At 50.0% G+C, this 18,406-nt stretch overlaps 1 protein-coding gene across 1 annotated transcript in view; it reads left to right on the forward strand.

Moving 5' to 3' along the window:
• LOC125727754 (autism susceptibility gene 2 protein-like) overlaps positions 1-18,406 on the forward strand; it is a 77,858-nt gene that overhangs the window by 54,138 nt on the left and 5,314 nt on the right. The window contains 6 exon segments of the mRNA XM_049004658.1: positions 12,684-12,732; positions 16,482-16,582; positions 16,584-16,858; positions 16,983-17,227; positions 17,426-17,661; positions 18,316-18,363. Coding sequence (XP_048860615.1) covers positions 12,684-12,732; positions 16,482-16,582; positions 16,584-16,858; positions 16,983-17,227; positions 17,426-17,661; positions 18,316-18,363 — 954 coding nt within the window.

An 18,406-nucleotide genomic window follows, 5' to 3' on the forward strand; every position in this document is an offset into this window, starting at 1 on the left:
GTCGCTAATGCTCTGCGCCGGTCGGCTCATGGGCCCAGCAGTCTGTTTGGGGCACGGAGCTGTCATTACGCCGTGCCGGACCTTGTTTAGGACCTGCAATTGGACACGGCCTGCGCCACACTCCCCTGGATATGATCCGAGGTTAAACTTTCCCTGGGGAACCGAGATCAAGTACATGATGCAACTGCTGGTCAAGTTCTCAGTACTGTCACCCTAAACCACAATGGGGGGTGGGGGGTGATATATTCATTTATATTTTACCAGAAGCTTTTCTTAAAAGCAAGCCAGACCTAAACTGACTTAAATTGAGTTTGACCCGATGTTAAAGCTGTTGAAAGTAAGACTGTCTTGTTTTTCTCTCTCTACAGTGGCGTGTTGTGTTGTTTGGCTCTTTTATCGTGCAGTGAGGGCTTTATGACAGGTCTGTGGTGAGGTGGGAGCAATTCCACACATTTGAAAACAGCCCAGTTTGGTTTGCGAGACACCACATACTACAGTGTTTGAATTACTGTGAAGTTAACAGATGCATGTGCACAGTACTGAAGTGGAAGATCAATGAACAACATAGCGCCTGAGAAACGTTTAAAGGAATTATTTTAAGAATGGCAAAAACTCGTACGAATCTTTGAATTGGATGTAATTTAAATACTGAATGTGATGAAAGTTTGATAGTCCTATAGATGAGCTGCTATACATATTGCTTCGAGATGAACTACAGCTTTGAGACTGAGTAATGATACTGCTTCGAGATGAACTGCAGCTCTGGGACTGCGTAATGATACTGCTTCGAGATGAACTGCAGCTCTGGGACTGTGTAATGATACTGCTTCGAGATGAACTGCAGCTCTGGGACTGAGTAATGATACTGCTTCGAGATGAACTGCAGCTCTGGGACTGTGTAATGATACTGCTTCGAGATGAACTGCAGCTCTGGGACTGAGTAATGATACTGCTTCGAGATGAACTGCAGCTCTGGGACTGAGTAATGATACTGCTTCGAGATGAACTGCAGCTCTGGGACTGAGTAATGATACTGCTTCGAGATGAACTGCAGCTCTGGGACTGAGTAATGATACTGCTTCGAGATGAACTGCAGATTACTTGCTTTGCAAAGTAATGATCCCACTTACAGATCAAGTGCAGCTTTGGAGCTAAGTAATGATCCTGCTCATAGATGGACTGCAGCTCCCAGTCCAAGCGGCGATCCCATTGCCACGGTGACCGCAGTCAAGAGCCACAGCGAGACACTCGTAGCAGAAACCTGACGGTTTTGGATCCTGGTTTCTCCAAAGGATCGAATTGCACCGGTGAGAGTTTGGGAGGAGGTGATCTCAGCACGTGCTATAGATTTGGTAAAATGGCACCAAGTCATTTGTCACCCCCCACTCAGGCAGCTAACCACCTCCTGCTCACCGGATATTTTAATTCTCCCATGGAAATGACTGACTACTAATGGGTGTCAGAGGGTCTTGGGTAAAGCTCGTGTGGCCTGTGACCTTTGACCTGCGGAATGTAGCTCATTCATTGCTTAAAATGCAGTCACTTTGACCCTGGACCCAGCCTTATTACAGCCAGTCACAGCATGCCTAGTCCTATGGTTTCATGGATTACTGATGCAAGTGTGTGTGTTTTCCTCCTGTCCTTCCCAGTAAATACGTGGCAGTCCCAATAAGGCACCAAGCGAAGACATATCACTACAACCTGTCTGAATGCTCTTACAACTGATAGGACTATTTACCCTCTTTCCAGTTGAACCCATACTTCCGATTTTTTTCTGAATTGGACCAGCATGAATATCTGAATGCATGATGATGGTTGGCTTTAGATAAGTCACTGTGTGGCCAGCAGTATGCGTTGTAAGACATGGGGTTATTTAACTGCCTTGCTAACACTGTTTAGTTTATGGCATAAAGAGATATGTAATTGTTACTTATTTGTAATATATATGTATTTACTTTCAAGAACCTTTTACAAAGGGGAAGTAAATATAAATGTCAGGCTTATTGCCCCTTAGTGTCATCAGCAATATGACATCATACCTGTAAACTTCAGATGATGACATAGCATTTCTGACATTACATCGCTTTGCTTGCCATTTGGGGATTTTTTTTTTTCCATTCTCAAGAAGTTTGTCTTGCCGTCAAAAAAAAGAAAAAAAAATCGGCTGATTCTAAAATGACCTTTCTGGCTTGGCGGGTTTCTGACGCTTGAGTGTGATCTGAATTTTGTGGTTATTTTAATTTTTTTTTTTTGCGCTTGGCCCTTAAAGGCACAGCAGCGCATCCTGAGAGCGTTGCGGCAGAACCGGCCCCTCTGTGGTGTGATCCCGGTACCATGTTGATTCGAGGCCCAGCATTTGCTCATTTTCTTCCTCCTCAGTCCGGACCTCGTTGCTACCCTGGGTTGCGGGAGCAGCACAAACAAGCGAGATTCTCTCCCTGTCAGTCTCCTCACACATGGGCGTTTGGAGGACGTGTCCTCGCACCGGGCTCAGCCCCTGCCCTGGGGGCCTGCGTGTAACATCTGCGCTTCTCAGTGCGCCGCCCGCATTGGGAACAGTGGCTAATGAGGAGGGATGCGTATAAAACTGATAATCCCCATATAACACCCCCAGGACCAGCCATAGGGGATGGCATATTACCTTCCTACACCCTGCATCTAATCTAAGCCTGGCTGGTCTGAGCCGTGTCAGATAAGGGACAGGCACTCTCCTGTGTCAAATTCCTAACTGTTTGGCTGTCTTTGCGGTTCTGACTGTCCCAGCCGCCCACACATCATCTCCTCCTCCGCAGGGCTGACGCTTTCACCCCGAGACGCCTTGATTCCACGAGCTCGAGAATGCATGGCCTGTCCCTGTCAAAATGTCATCTTCAGCCTCAAGGAGAGGACTGCTGGCAGGATTTGGCTTCTCTGTTTCCAAAGTGTCATAGCCGCGAAGACTCTGCTGAAGTGTTCTTGTTTGAAACACCCCCCCCCACCCCGATGGGTTTCCAAACAGGCTATGGTTGTTGTTATCCTGGCTGGTTTTGTTCTGGGTTAATTCTCCGTTTATGTCAGGACATAATAATTTATTTAGAGGGTTTGCTCATGAAACTGGCGCCAGAGATGCTGCGAATGTTGCACACAGCCGGCTGAGGATTGCTCATTATTGCTGTCTCCCCTGAGCTTGCTGGCAGTTGAAAAGCAGTAAGTTCCCTGACAAGCCTGGCATGACCCCCCCCCCCCCCCCCCCCCCCCCGGGGGTCCCTTACCCTCCATTGTCCTGGAAACGCTGCTTAAAATTAAAGATGAGATTTGGTGGCGCAGACGCAGCACAGTCTGCCCTTTAAAGGTCCCTGACGGCCTGTAATCGAGTCCGCCGGGGAGCCTTTGTTGTCCTTATGAACCCCCAGGGATGTTGTCACGGACATGCACGGGATGGCACTGGCTTGTTTTGGTGGAGTGGCTCTGGAGCACGAAGCCGGTAGGCGCTGACCCATAATTACAGTCATATGGGTAATTACAAGGCGAACGGTCCAAGATTTCACGCTTTTATTGTGGGTGGATAAGAATGGGGGGCGGAGTGAATAAATTAAACCAAGTTTTACACCATTAGTAATGCCATCGTGAAGTTTGCGGTGCGTTACTGATAACACTAACTGCTTTTAAATGAAGCGTATGAACATAAATCTCCATTGGGATAGATGATTCGACGATGAATGTCGAGAAGTAAAAAAAAAAATACATGAATTGTATGATGTCTTCAGAACATGTATCATCTTTAAATGTGGTGTTTTTACTCACCACCCGCTGCGTGTATTTTTTTTTTTTTTCGGTAGAGACCATAAATATATCGTGTTTGTCTCCAAGACTTAACAGTGCCCACGTTATATCTTTAAATGTGGTTATATCAACGCGCCCCCTTAGGGGCAAAAAAAAGGAAAACACCTTTTTTTAAAATATGCAGCAATGAGCTGCAGCTCATTTCCCCTCCTTGCCGGATTATTGCCAAACGCAATTAAATGAGTCAATTGCAACACTATCCACCTGGAGCACCCTGCTGAGAGTAATATCAACTGAATCGTCAAATGATACAGCATTTAGGACTAAATACTGCAAGTGCGTTAAATTTGGCCCTTGTCTAGGTTCTGCAGTGATGCACGTTTAAATTGTTATAATAGATACCAGAAGCATTTTCTTCTTGGGATGCACAAACATGCAGTGTGTTTCCGCAAAAAAAGGTGAATGAAAATATCAGATACTGAATAACGCCTGAGGAAAGCGGGATGCTTAAAAACACAAGCACGTCCCACAACGGGACTATTATAGGACGCCCCACTTCCCCGGGCGGCTGAAAAGGTTCATGTTTTATTCACAAAGGTGCGTTGCCTTTGAGTGTTAAAAAAAGGCGGACGCGAGGCAGCCGCTCATGTTTCGTTGTTGCGCAATTAGCGGCTCCCTTTGCGTCGATGCAGTTTCACGGCGCTGCCGCTGGTCTTTACCGGCGGCTTTGGGGGTTGAATCTAACATCAAGTTGAACTGACATGTAGTAAAGATCGCGCTTTCCGTGCGTTGATTTGCTTGGTCTGGTTCCGTGTCGGGGTTTTTTCCTCCCCCCTTCTCTAAAACACACCCCGGCAGCTCCGAGCTCCGTCTGTCCGGCTCTTCGGAGTGAATCGCTCTTCTGCGCTGTCGAGGAGAGCGACGCGGCCGCGTTAGCCAATGCCACTCCCGGTTATTGGAGCCGTCGCTTGTGGGAAATTGTGGATTTTACAACTTGAAAAATAAATAAAAAGGTCTGGAAGGCACGGTACGCTTCGGGATCACCGCACGCTTTTTGTTCCCGCTCCCCTCCAGTCTTCCGATCATCTGGGTAGTTCGGATTCTTCTTATAATGGGCGCCAGGAGGGATTCAGCGCCGATCTGCCTGTTTTTCTAGCAAAGGGACGTGTGTCTGACTTTCTTTTGAATGATCGGAGATATTGCTTCAACCAAGCAAACAAAAACAGAAAAAACATTAAACTACGGGACGTAGATTTCGTTTGAAAGCAGTTTTATTTCTGCACGTTGGTGAAATGGACTGTTCCCGGAATGTTACTTGTTTTGAAAGCGATTGAACTGCAAGTGTTTTCCGAGAACTAGGTATAACATGCCATTACCCCTCGGTATTGGATATGCATGCTTTTTGTTGTACGCCGGGGAGCACTGCTTGTAGATTTAGGTAAGCTTATAATCTTATTTGTTTACGTCGTGCACCATTGTTGTATTATTTCAAACTGCGAGTAAAACACACAAATTAATCTTTTTTTAATCGTAATGATTTACTTTTGACAAACCAAAAAAAAAACCTACTGCACGGCGGTCGTGACAGTTTGTTATAATTACATCCACATCGGCTGGACGCGGCACGCGCGTGAGGAACCAGGCTGCAGCATCTCGCTTAATGGGGATGAGCGATTCCCCCAGTCCGTCTACAGCAGCCCGCTTTACTGCTCAGCGTCTCCTCTTACCAAAGCTAATACAGAAGTCGGCGTTGGATGCTATAAGATTTCTATGTATATCCTTTTACGTCTAGAGCTTGGGTGTCGTTTTTTAGAAGTATGCTGATTTTTGTACCTACGTCCCAATGCCTTTGCGTCAGAATGTAAGCAGACAATCACATTCCGCTTCCATCTTTAGGTACCTATTTTTTTCCCTAAGATACATTAATAATATTAAACATTTTCCCTTCAATGTCGGAATTTAGTCAACTGGTTGTAAGTTTTGCCAATATATGATGCTTTCATTTAACTTATTTCCGCTTACCAGTTAAATGATGCATGTTTTACTAATGGTAAATTGGAACAAGTCCTCCCTTCATTTATCTCCCCCCAGAGTAGTGTAGGCGCGGGTCTCAGGGTGCCTACCACTCCGTGGCTGCATCCCAGCACGCACCGATTCCCCCCCCCCAACTGAGTGATGCTTGCTGACATCAGTGTGTGCCCCTCCAGCTTGGCATGGGGCCGGGACACTGAGCATGCTCCTGGCTGGCTCTCAGGGTTATTGTAGTGGGGTATGCAACCAGCATTTTCATGCACATAAAAGGGAGGGAAAAAACTAATTTGATTTCTGCTTATAAGAGCAATTGAATTTATTAGTATCGGGTTGGGGAGGGCTCAATTGAGAAGCCTGCCCGTTCCATATGTGTTATTTAAGTCTTTCTATTTTCTTGTGTATGTAAATGTGCTATCCGGAGTCATTATTTCTCGTTCTGCGCAGAAGAGATGCTGTGGTCATTTGTAGGTCTGTGGCGGTTCAGTGTGCCTGAGCTTTAATCGGCTCTGTTCCTTTCTGGCCTGTGTCACCCTCCACTGCCCCCGTGCAGGAGAATAATGTCATTCATGAAAACTCTGAGCACCCACCTGACCGGGTCGTAGCCCGACTGCACGCAGCCCTACCGCCATTCCGCCTCTCGTCGTTTGCGTTATCTCTTCGGCCGAATGCTAATCTTCTGCTCGCAGCCCAGGCAACAGTGGAATTGGGTCCACGAAAAAGCGCTTTCATACATCTCGAAAAGTTATTCATTCTTTTTTTTTTTTCTTCTCCCGAGGCATTTTGATAAGGGAAGGGTCTTTTGCGGGAAAGCGGATAAGCGACCGGACCGTTTGTTTGCGATCTGCAGGGCTGATCGCGCTGCCGGGGCGATAGCGGAGCGGGGGCAGGCCACGTCCTGCATAACCTGCGCGGGGGAGATGGTGCGCTGTTAAGAAATCAGCCCCAGTCTAACCGATCGTTGGACCTCTGAGGTGCTGCATCCTACGGGATTTGTGTGGGCGGTCGGCATTGAATCATGCCTTGTGTTCCTTATTTTATCTGATTTTTGATTTTTTTTGGTCCAACGAACCTCAGAGCACCTTGGACAGCTTCCAAAGTTTTCCTCTTTATCTGTCTGGGGTCACTATCTGTTAAGTCATGTTCATATTGCTTTGAAGGGTGAGAGGATGTTATCCCTGCATAGTATGTTTTCTTCCGTTTCTATGATGCACAGAGAGTGTTGATCTTGGGCTTGACAAACCACCACCAGAATCCATCATGTTTGAAAACAGGGTGCAGTCTGTCTGTCTTTGACTGGGGGGGCTACTGAATCAGCCTGACGGCCTCACTCATGCGGCCAGCACAGTGGCATTGGCCCAGTTTGGTCACGTTTCAAGGGAGGAAGACGGGAAGCTCTGTTTAGAAGCCAATCAAAGGGTCTGACGGCCAGATGTAACCAATCGGGCCCCGTTTGTCGGTGACCATTGCTACGCCACGCCTGTTTCGATCACCTGCGTGCTAAAGAGTGTTTATAAATGTGTAATGCGGAGGTGCGGATGCGTGTGTGGGGTATTCTGCCTGTTTATGGCTGGGCCAGGGTGTGCTTACAAGACAGAGTACACAAGGGCGTTTTATGGGAGTTTTTATTATGCTGGGTCATTGTTAAGTCTTGATTCTGTTCAGTGTGAGAGCCCCCCCTCCCTTTGGGCAGTGTGGTGTGTTGGCACGTAGCATAGTGATCTCACAGGTGTAGGAGCGTATCTCTGATACGACTCCACGTCTGTCCGTCTGCATGGAGATTCGGTGGATGCGGTAATGAAACTCGTATGGAAACACGAGCTGAATGGTCATCTCAGTCCTTCTGTTATGATGAGCCTCACCGTCGCCCGCATTTCCAGGAGAACAGTACGACCGGAAGCTGTTTTCGCTCACGGCGGGAACGCGCGCGGAATCAAGACCTCATTAAATGCCTGTTTTCACTGTTTAAGTGTTGAGATTTTACTGCTGAAAACCAGAAATTCATACTGGGGAATAATAAACGGTTTTACACAGGAATGTAAAAGCAGGAGAGACCTTGGATGCAGGGGGTTTCTCTTTTAAATGAGAGATTTTCCGGGTCAGTGACTGAGGGGAGCCTCTAGGCTCTGTGTGATAAATCTCCTTACCCCCCCCCCCTCAAGCAAACCCTCATTCCACTCCCGTGTTTACATCTGCCCGGGATCCCCTGTGCTGCATGAAACGACCTACGCGCTTCCGTGTACGAGGATCAAAACGGTCTCCCATCCGTGTGTTAACCTCTGTTACCTGGGAAGAGGTCTTTAAGGGAGGTGCCGGCATGGACCTGGGTTCTCTTCGTTCAGGAGAGAGCCCCGAATGTTCTCCCCTGGAGCCTCTACACTGACGTACCCTCATGCTGGCCAGTCAGCGCCCCCTGTAGTATCTTAGCAAGACTGCAGAGATTGACAGGCCGCAGGGAGGCATTTCGGGTCTCGTGAAGCCGGCTTTGGCCTGTTGGCCTGGATGCCCCCTCGTCTATCTCCAAAAGCAGACAGGACTAGGATCCCTACAATGTTCAGCCAGTTGGGAGAGTCCAGTATATGGCGTGGGGCTTCCTGAAAGCATCTCGTTCCTTCTCTACCCCCCCGCCCCCACTTCACTGCCTTTTAAGATGTCCTCCTTGAGATTCAGCCCAGTGTTTTTTTCGTTTTGTCCTCCCCGCATGAATAATGAACGCAGCGTCATGCGAAAAGGCAGTTGCATTAACTCACTCGTTAATCTTTAATGTGGAGATAGTGGCTGCTTGCGCCCGACGCCGGGCTTCTGTAGACGGGTGAAGGCGTGATCTGTTTGAACAGGCAGCACATCGGCAAGCTGAAGGATCCTGCCCCCCCCAGGACCGTCGTATGGAGGTGGGCTTCAGCGTGTGGTGCGTTCCGATTGCCAACCCACCTTGATGACCCCATGTGTTTATGTGTAGGAGAAGGAAAGTCACTTGTTCAGAAAATGATTGAGTTTTACTTACCTTCTCATTCTCCGGAAGTCTCGCTAAACGTTTTGGTTTCAATTTCCACTGCTTTTACCTTGTTGTTTTACCACCTGCCTGGATGGCTAGAGGCTGGTCATGTGACCTTCTTTTGTGCCTTGTGGTCTCCGATGGGTTTTATGGCCTTTATTTGTGAGGCCTTCCGCCCTCTCCTGCCTTGGGGCTTTTTCGTCTCCTTGATTTGTGACAGTCCACTTTCCTCCTGTTGGTTGAAAGGGGTTTTCGATGGTAGGAGAGGAGGGACAAGAGCAGTTGCTGTAGCCCGAGGTGGATATTTCATGCCTGGACTGTCCCACTGGAGCTTCAGCCTTTGATGGTGGTCACCATTCAAACCACCATCACCCTGAGTTTCAGTGTGGCTTAGAGCAGTGTTTCACAAACCGGTCCTCTGGGACCCCCCAGACAATCCATGGGAGCTCAAAGGGAGCAAAAATGTTAACTGTCTGGCACTGAGCTGGGAAGGAGCAAAAATATGGACCGACTGGGTGTCACTGAGTGTCGGATTGAGAAAGTGGCTTTAGTGATCAAGGGGTGTTTCTCAATATCAAGAACTCGAAGATCGTATTTGGGGTCTTCGCTAGACCAGTCTTGCCTTGCAGGAATGAACGTGGGGCGCAATGAATCATGGGATTAGTCTAGTTTGGCGAGGATGTGACCAATGTATCCTTGATATTTGGGGCGGGGCAGGAGGTTTTTTCCATCCTGTGTAATTCTGTTCTTGAGTATTGAAACTGGTCTTCGGCAGTGGAAGATGACACACAGTGGGTACGCGAGAACCCAAGTACCGTCAAATATGCTTATTGAGAAATGCCTAAGCTGTCAGATCAGCTTTTCGAACGATACTGACACTCCTGCCCATCGGCCGCCCGCATTCCAAACACCCACATTCATTCTGCCCTGTTCTTAGTACCATTTTTTGACTTACCGTTCAAAGTAAACATTTCAAAGTTTCACACCAGCATGAAGGCGTCGTCCTTCCGGTAGCTTCTGCGTGAGCCGCTATGGTCTCTGTGCCTGAAGTAGCTCAGTCGCCTGCCGAGTAAGAAAAGACGACAGAAATAAGTTAACTGTGGTTTAAGCTGAACCGCTGAGACGGACCCGGAGTATCTGCGGGAGGAGGTTAATTGAAACATGATCGCTATTGACCGGCACGAAATCCTTAACCGCTCGATATCTTCCATAAATAACACCGCAAGGTCAGGGTGACGATTAACACTGAGGCATGAGGCAGTTTAGGTAAAGTACAGAAATCGCTGTAGTCGTCTTTTGCGGAGAATTTGATTTTAATTACGCTTGAAAGGCCTGTGATTTGGCCATCTGTTCCCGTTATCTATTTCAGTGGGTGTAAGCTCTTTTCATAGTTGAAACTCTAGTAGGCAAACGCAAGGTGGTATGCTGTTGTATTTGGGTGTTGTGGTCTGTCTGTGTGTGGATTATGTTTATATTACATTGTGGGGACCAAATGTTCCTCGCGATATAATAAAAACCAGTTTGTTTTGATGTTGTAGGGACCATTTTTCAGTTCCCTGCTCTATGAAAGCAATCAAAAAAGTAAAAATTCCTAAAGTCTTGAATTTAGTATGATTACTTATGGGTCAGGTTAGGGCTGGGTAGGGGTTAAGGTCGTCATGTTGGGATTAGAGTTTTCCGCATAGAAATGAATGGAGAGTCCCCACAAAGATATAATTACAAACCTCTGTGTGTGTGTGTGTGTGTGGGACGGGACATTCCACAGCACTGAGGAGCAGGCCCAAACGAGCCCGGCGACCTTGCTGTGGCTGGCCTCTTGCCTTTTTATCCGCTTTTCCCTGTGGTTTTAAAGAAAACTGACTCGTAAAAGCGTGCCTAATGAGCGGAGTGCGGGCGGAAAGCTGCGAGCCTTCGATGGCCCTCCTGTGGGGCAGGCGCAAACCCCCAGGCCTCGCACTCAATTACCCGACGTCCCCAAAGATCGGGTTTCCGGCGGTTCTGTCCAAGGGCATCCAGTCCCAGCACAGCTAGAGTTTCCGCCCTTTTTAAATGTTAGCGTTTGCCCACTTCCTGTCTGGAAACCCGTTGCCTTTTGGTGTTTTTTTTTTTTTGCTTTTTTTCCTGTTTCACTCCTCTACCCCTTTGTCACAAAGGTCAGAAGTCATCATACCCCAAGGGGTGCAGACTGGGAGACCAAAGCTAGCTGTGTGTGTGTGTGTGTGTGTGCGTGTGTGCATGCGTGCATTGAAATGCGTCATCATTTGTTCACTCATCAGTGCATAGCGGCTGTCCTGTTCTGTTGAGGTGTTACTCGGCATGTCAGTTAAGGGTCTAACAGCAATTCCCTGGGATTTGAACCCTTCAACCCTCTGTCAACAAGGACGGTTTCATCCAAGGGAGTCACTGCAGAGTAATGGGAGGGACTGGGGGGAAGAGAACAGGAGGGAACGCACCCGTGTTTTCAGAAAGGCACAGAGAAGCAGAGAAATCGATACGCGGCGCCTGTGTGTGTTTTGTGCCAACATGCAGGACTTTTGTTCTGTGGTAGTTTGTCAGGATCCAGTAATGCATTCAAGATCCAGGGGAAACTTTAGCAATGTTTAGTCTGGGATTTTCCAGAGTTTGCATAATTCGCGGTGCTGTTTTTGTCCCTGAAATAATAACTCGTCTTTCAGTGCAAGGCATTCTCTCTCTCTTCCCATTATTTTTTTTGAACGATCATCAACTGACAGTTATTTTCTAAACCCCAGTTTATACAGCTCCCAGTGACATGAATCTGTGGCCTGTAGCACCCGGTGTAAACCCCGCCCCCCCTGGCCTCCCCCAGCCACTCATCTTTGTCAGCGGCGAAACCCACACAGGATGTGGCGGAAGGTAACTGATAGCGGGCAGCCAAGGCCGGACACCCGACTGTCTGAGGACGCAGCGTTTCCCACAGTCCCCAATTCGGCAAATTGGGCCTGAGGGCTTCTCGGGTTTTGCTGCGTATGAAATGCCTCTCGGTCTGCAGAGCGACTCCGATGGGGCTGCTCGCTCCGGAAGAGTCCGGTCCAGCTTTTGGCGAGTAGCAGAGCATTAGGCTCCCCTCAAAAGGCCTTTAAAATTAGGATTCTGCTCACTGGAGGCCGCTGGAGGAAAAGGCCGTCTCGGCCACATGTTTTTTATTTTTTTAGCGCTGCGGTTGACAAGTGTGTAGCTCTCAGCGAAAGCTTTTTTTTTTTTTTTCCTGTCTCAATCCCACCCCTGCGAGTCTGAATCCCCAGAGAGCGTTCAGCCATCCCTAAGGATGTAGAGGAGAGCTGCCAGTTGTGCCATTCGGGGGGGGTCGGCTACTTGAGGAGATGGTCTGTTTTTGTCTTCCCTGCTGAATTCCGCCAGCTGATGTCTCAGTGCCCTGCCGTGGATGGTGCGACACTGCCCTCTGGTGGATCTCTCTGATACTGCAGCCAGGGTCCTATGTGGAGTTTCCCGTGTGTATGTTGGACTGGCAAAACCGAAAACAGGAACAAGACTGGTGGTGTTGGCAGAAGTGAGCAGGGTACTGTTTGGTTTGGGACGGTCCAACAGAAGTCACCTGATCCGGTCCCTGACCTACATGACATATACATAAATAGCTCGCTGTTTTGGTTGTACGAATGGCTTTGTGTCTTCTAGATGGCAAGATCGATACAGGAAATGGCCCCTTGGCTCTAGTTTGGGGGGGTATAAGTGTTCTGGAATATGAATCCTCTTCCATGTATGAAAAGTGAGATGGGGCAGTGAACTGCGTTGATCTAAGATGTGTCTCCTCGGAAATGGTACGATCTGCGGAAGATGAGTCGTCTGCATACGCCGGCCGATCGGCGAGCTTCCTTTCAACCTCGTGCCGCTAACCTCCCATCTCTCGTCTCGTTTCCAGGCCTCCGATGTCGGATCAGAGAAGCTCTTCTCCCCCACGGTCAGCAGAGGTGAGGTTAAACCCCGTGGCGCTGAAACGTCTGTCTGGGCTGTGTGCAGCGAAAAAGCTACATTTCTGCTTTGCTTTTATTACATTGCGCTCAGTGAGTGTGCACAGTGCTGGACTCTTGCAAAATCCGGTGGTTCTAGGGGATAATCACTCTCGCGGGGAGACGTGAAATACACAATTTTTTTTTATGTCGCTATTTAAGACGCACACTGCCAGGGTTCGAACCTGCAGACCTTTGAGGTCCAGGTTGACTCAACGTGCACACCGACGGTTTGCGAGAGAGTAGGACATCGATGAGCAAGCGCTTGCCGTTCTTAGCTGGATGCGTACGGCTGAATTAGAAGTTTTTTGAAGCTGTTTGTGTTAAATGAAAAATTAAAAATTTATAATAAATCTGCGAATGTGAGCCAAGTCTCAGCAGGTGCTGGAATCTTAATCATGCGTGTTCAGTGCCTGCGCTCGTCAGACAAACCCATATTCCTCTCTGTAAATATTTACCGGCCTTTTTATGCTGATCTGTTACGGGGACACTAATTATGCTTTGTCTCCCATCTGAGTGTTTGTTTTCCAATTAAGAGCAGAAAAGCGGGACAGAGGTGGCCGGGGGGGAACAGTGATCAGCAAATCTGGGCTCTTTGCTTGTGGTTCACATTGCTTCACCCCCCCCATCTTGTGCTTCATTCCCATTTTCAAACAGCGGGTCGTGTAGCGAAGGCACTTTGCTTTGCAGTAGCAGTCTGTGTTAATGCATCACCTGTGTTAACCTCATCACGTGACACAAGGACTCATCCTGATTGGTTCTTGGATTTTGATGTCTGCCAGAGAAGTGAGGTTGCTCACTAGGCAGCCGTATGAGTGCACGGGCAAGGTGCGGGGTGTCTGTAGGCGAGCAGAGCGATGTGAGGGGGAGGTGGTGTTTTTCCCATAGGCTTTGCCTGTGGCCTGTGCCGGGGGTGTGCAAGCATTTGTCAGTCAGCGGCGGAGTGTGCGGCAAGTTGCCTGCGGGGGCGTTTAATCTCCAATAGGATTTGCAGCCCAGTGTTACCGATTAATTTTGAGCCTTTGTGCATGCCGTCCAAGTGGCACGATATGGTTAGCGCAGATGCTAGCAGCTCGGAACCGTGCCAGGAGGCTTAGGAAGCTTAGCAGCAGATGGTGTTTGAAGCCTGACTTAATAGGTTGTTTCTTTTGAACGTATTGGTCTCCTCCCCGTGATCGCAGACTCTGAGGGGGGGGGCAGCCGTGAGCTTTTTCGACACGTGTGGGCCACGTTTGGTTTGTGGAGATCGTGATGTCTGCAGGTTCACTTTGGGATTTGTCAGCATTGATGATCCATGGTTGATCTGGCTTTCCAGCGGGAGATCAAGCCTTATTTTGTTGATTTGGAGCGAATTGCAGAACAGCCCCCACCCCACACACACGCATCATGTGACACTATGGCTGGGCAGTTAACCAAAAGTGTATTGAAACAGATATTTAGAACCTATAACCCACTTATTTTTCATGTCGGTCAAATCTGTTCCCCGATTGTGTACATTCATAAACTTAAAACAATATTATGTTGTGTCCAACTTAACGTTAATCGGCGTTCACTCAAAGCAAAGCTGGCATGAGTGACTCGAGTACCAACACCGAGCCAATGAAGCGACCTCACCCCAAGCAGCTTGTGCGGAAAGAGAATGTCCCTCATTCGGACACATTCTGGCTGCTGTAAAGCTGACGCCAAGCAAACAGAAGCCACATGTAAACTCTGCATGAAAACGATTTCAGTGACTGAAGGTAACACCACCAGTTTGTTCGATTACTTGATCGAACTTAAACACTTTATCAGATACATCCATCCATCCATTTTCCAAACCGCTTATCCTACTGGGTCGCGGGGGGTCCGGAGCCTATCCCGGAAGCAATGGGCACGAGGCAGGGAACAACCCAGGATGGGGGGGGCAGCCCATCGCAGGGCACACTCACACACCATTCACTCCTATGGGCAATTTAGCAACTCAGCATGTTTACCCGGAGGAAACCCCACGACGACATGGGGAGAACATGCAAACTCCACACACATGTAACCCAGGCGGAGACTCGAACCCTCAGATACATTTATTTCAAGTTAAATGTGTCCTTTTTCAGAAGATGTTTTCATTTTGACCGGTATGTGCTTAGATTTCAGCTTTTCGAAATATTCTCTACATAGCCATAAATAGTCTATGTGTATTTCCTTAAATTATTTATAAATCAAAGTGATGCACTCCTTTATTAGGAAAAAGCGTCACAGCTTTAATAGTTCAGCGCATTTAAAGGCCTGTGAGGAGAACTATGAAGGTCGTGTGTTTAAAAAAAAAAAAAAATCGTAATCGAGGTAAAATTTTTTATATTGATTTGAAGTCTTATCGTCCAGCCCTATGTGGTAAGTTTAGCCTTAGGTCAGTAAGTCCCTCGGATCGCATAGGCGTCTCCACCGCGGTGGTCGACCTGGTCCTCTTTTCGGAGATGATGGTCTGTGAGTGTGGCTGGTCTTCCCCCAAAGCAAGCATCAACCCAGCGATCTCCCACAAGTGCGCCTCCTCATTTAAGTCAGAACTCCTACGACAGGTGAAACCGGCCGTTCCGGCACTCGCCCAGAGCCACTGTCACTTTGGGGGAAGGGGTGAGATGGAGCGACGGCCTGGGGGCGGATGGGAGCCTGTGTGCCATGATGAAGCGGCCATCATGGGCAGGAGGGGGCCTTCTGTCACTGATGTCCGGAGAGCCCTCCCTCCCAGCATGCACCACGGCCTGCCGCCACACCCTCAGCCAGCTCCTGCCAGTAACAACTGTGATTTCCCTGTAGTACTCGCAGTGCTTCGGGCACTGGCCATGTGCCATGTTGCTACGGTAGCACTGGCGTTGCGGTTTGAAGCAATGCATGCTGCATCCCCTTTGCTGACATGCCTAGGAGGGATGTTTCCGGAACAGCGCCCACCGATGCCTGTTCATTCTGCCCAGCAGCTTGAGCTCTGGTAGGGGTGGGGGTGACATGGGGGTGGGTCTTTTATTAGGTCTCATTGGGGGACGCTGGCTCTCAGCAGACTGTGGTGAAATTACGGAGGAATCACAGGAGAGCTCAGTGTGAGCTGAGCGTGCGTCTGTGTGAAACCCGTTCCTGATTAAGTAGGGGTCTCCAAAGTCCCAGAGCGCGATTAAACGGGTAGGGGTGCTTTTTTTGTTTTTTAAAGGTATTTGAGGATCCAGTGGCTTGTCGGGCCTGTTAATGTCCGACAGGACCTCGTCGTTGCAGGAAGGCTGTGGCCCATGGGCTGAGGTCGGTGAGCCTCGCCATTCTGTACGATCATTCTGCTTCTCGCGCTTTGCAAAAAACCGTTAGAGGGTTCACCTTGACTGGGAGCTTCGGAAAGCTCCTTAGACTCGCTTGGATTGGCTGTCCCTGTGGGCGGGACATCACCTGACTAGCAGCCCTTCACCACTGGGGCGATGTGGGCTTAGCCACTGTGCCTGTCGGAAGGTCGCCGGTTTGAGCCCAGTCTCGGCATGTCTGTGGCTCCTTTACCATGACCCTTGACCCCCAGTTCCCTGGATGCTGCTATGGGTGGATGCCCTTCACAGCCAGCTTGCTGTCTTCTACAGAGGGAGGCATAAATAGAACGGGGATCAGTAAAGTACCAATATTATTTATGAAATCAAAGTGTGCCGTAACAGCCGTAACAATCGCCTCTGCCGCTGTTTGATATCGGCGTGTGTTGTGGTGCGCAGGCCTGACCGCGAATGAAAGCCGCGACTCCAAGACCTGCAGCTCCGCCCAGGTATCGGGCCTCCAGCGCAGCCAGGAGCAGAGCAGCGAGGTGCCGTTCGGCCCCCCCCATCGCCAGTCCCACCCCCGCCTCCCCACCTACCGGCTCGCCGGCCCCCGCAGCGGCCGCCGCTCCGCCCCCCAGCACTCGCGTGCCTTCGCCGCCTCCACGGCCAATCAAGAAGGAGGTGACTGCATCGGCAGCCACGCCCCCTCTCGTGAAGGCCCAGTCGCAGCCTCAGCCAGGGCAGCGGGTCCCGCCTTCTCAGCGGCACGCCCTTCCTGTACCCAACCACCCGTCACGCTCGTCTTTGCAGTACGACAGTCCACACAGTGTCAGGTGAGTGTCTCCACATCCTGCCCCCTGACCTCCATGACCCTGTGACACCTGTTTTCGCTCTCTTCTGCTGCCTGTTGACGATTTAAGTGCCTCCCCCCACCCCTTCTCTCCCACACCCCCACAGCAGCAGCGGCAGCTCTGCAGGCATTGGCCCCTCCCGGCACCACGCCCCCTCATCCCACCACGCGGTGAGCCGCGCCTCCCCCTCTGCAGGTCCGCCCCTCGCCATCTCCAGTCTCCCAGGCTACTCCCTGCCAAGCCCCGCCCACCGGCACCCGGCCATGTTCGCGAGCCCTACCCCATTGCCACCGCCTCCGACTCTACCGACCAATGGCATCGTGGGACACCACCCTGGTGCAGGCTATCCCGGTAAGCAAATCCTCCCAACCACCCACGTACTCAAAGTACGAAGAAGGGTCAGCGTGAGTCCAGCAGGGGTGACTCCCAGAATTCTCTGCTGCTGGTGACTGATGGTTGATTGGTGCATGACTACACACCACAATGAACCCCTTTTGTGAGGGGCATGTGGTTCCTCCTACTAAGCCACACCCCTTCCTTCCTCTCCAGAGCACAACCTTCTGCGGCAAGAGCTGAACAGCCGCTTCCTGGTTCAGTCTTCGGATCGCAGCGGGGCTCCGCCGGCCCCCTCCCTCCTGCGTGCTGAGTTCCACCAGCACCAGCACACGCACCAGCACCAGCACACCCACCAGCACACCTTCACGCCCTACCCCGGAGGCCTGCCCCCAGCCACCATCATCACTCCCCCCGCAGCACCGCCCATGGTGCGTACCCGGGCCCAAAACGTGAGGATAAGTAGCACCCCCCCCCCCCCCCCCCAAGAAACCAGGGTAACAGGAACAAGCAGAGCCATACCATGTCTGGGTCGCCAAATTGCATGTGTAGGGGGGCCTTGGACGTATGTGTGGGAGCTCCAGGGCCACGCAGGGTTCTAACAGAGCCCAGGACACTACCTCAGCATGCTTACAGGCATGTATAGCCATCTAAAGCTTAAACATCAAAGTTCGTTGTTTTGATTATTTAACGGGAGCTGGAGAACATAGCAGAAAAGTGGGCTTTAATGGGTGTGGTGTGTGACTGTGACACTGCCCCCAGGTAAGGCATAAGCCAGGCTTAGATCGGACTCCTGAAACAGGAACATAGCATTTGCATGGTATTACAACATACGCCATAATCCCTTCCATAAGGGGGCGATAGCGAGTCTATTCTGATGAGTGCTTTTCAAAGCCTGGATTCTTGTCGTCTTGGCTTTCTGAGAGCCCCGCAGCCCCATGTCTGGCAGCATGCTCGTCTGGGCGTGGGTGTCGGCGGCAGGTCGATCGGCGAAGCCTGACCATGTCCGCAATCAGCTCGGCGCTCGTTCAGAATGTCTGCTCGTTATCCAGGCTCCGGGATGCCGTCTTCGCTGACGCAGTTCTTCCCCGTCTTCTGTCTTCCAGTTTGAAAAGTATGCTCCGAAGCTGGACAGCCCTTTCCTGAGGCACAGCGTGAGTCCCCTTGGGGTGTCATGCCGGGATCCCCCCTCTGAGA

Source organism: Brienomyrus brachyistius, unplaced genomic scaffold (genome assembly GCF_023856365.1).
Source record: "Brienomyrus brachyistius isolate T26 unplaced genomic scaffold, BBRACH_0.4 scaffold117, whole genome shotgun sequence".
Lineage (NCBI taxonomy): Eukaryota > Metazoa > Chordata > Actinopteri > Osteoglossiformes > Mormyridae > Brienomyrus > Brienomyrus brachyistius.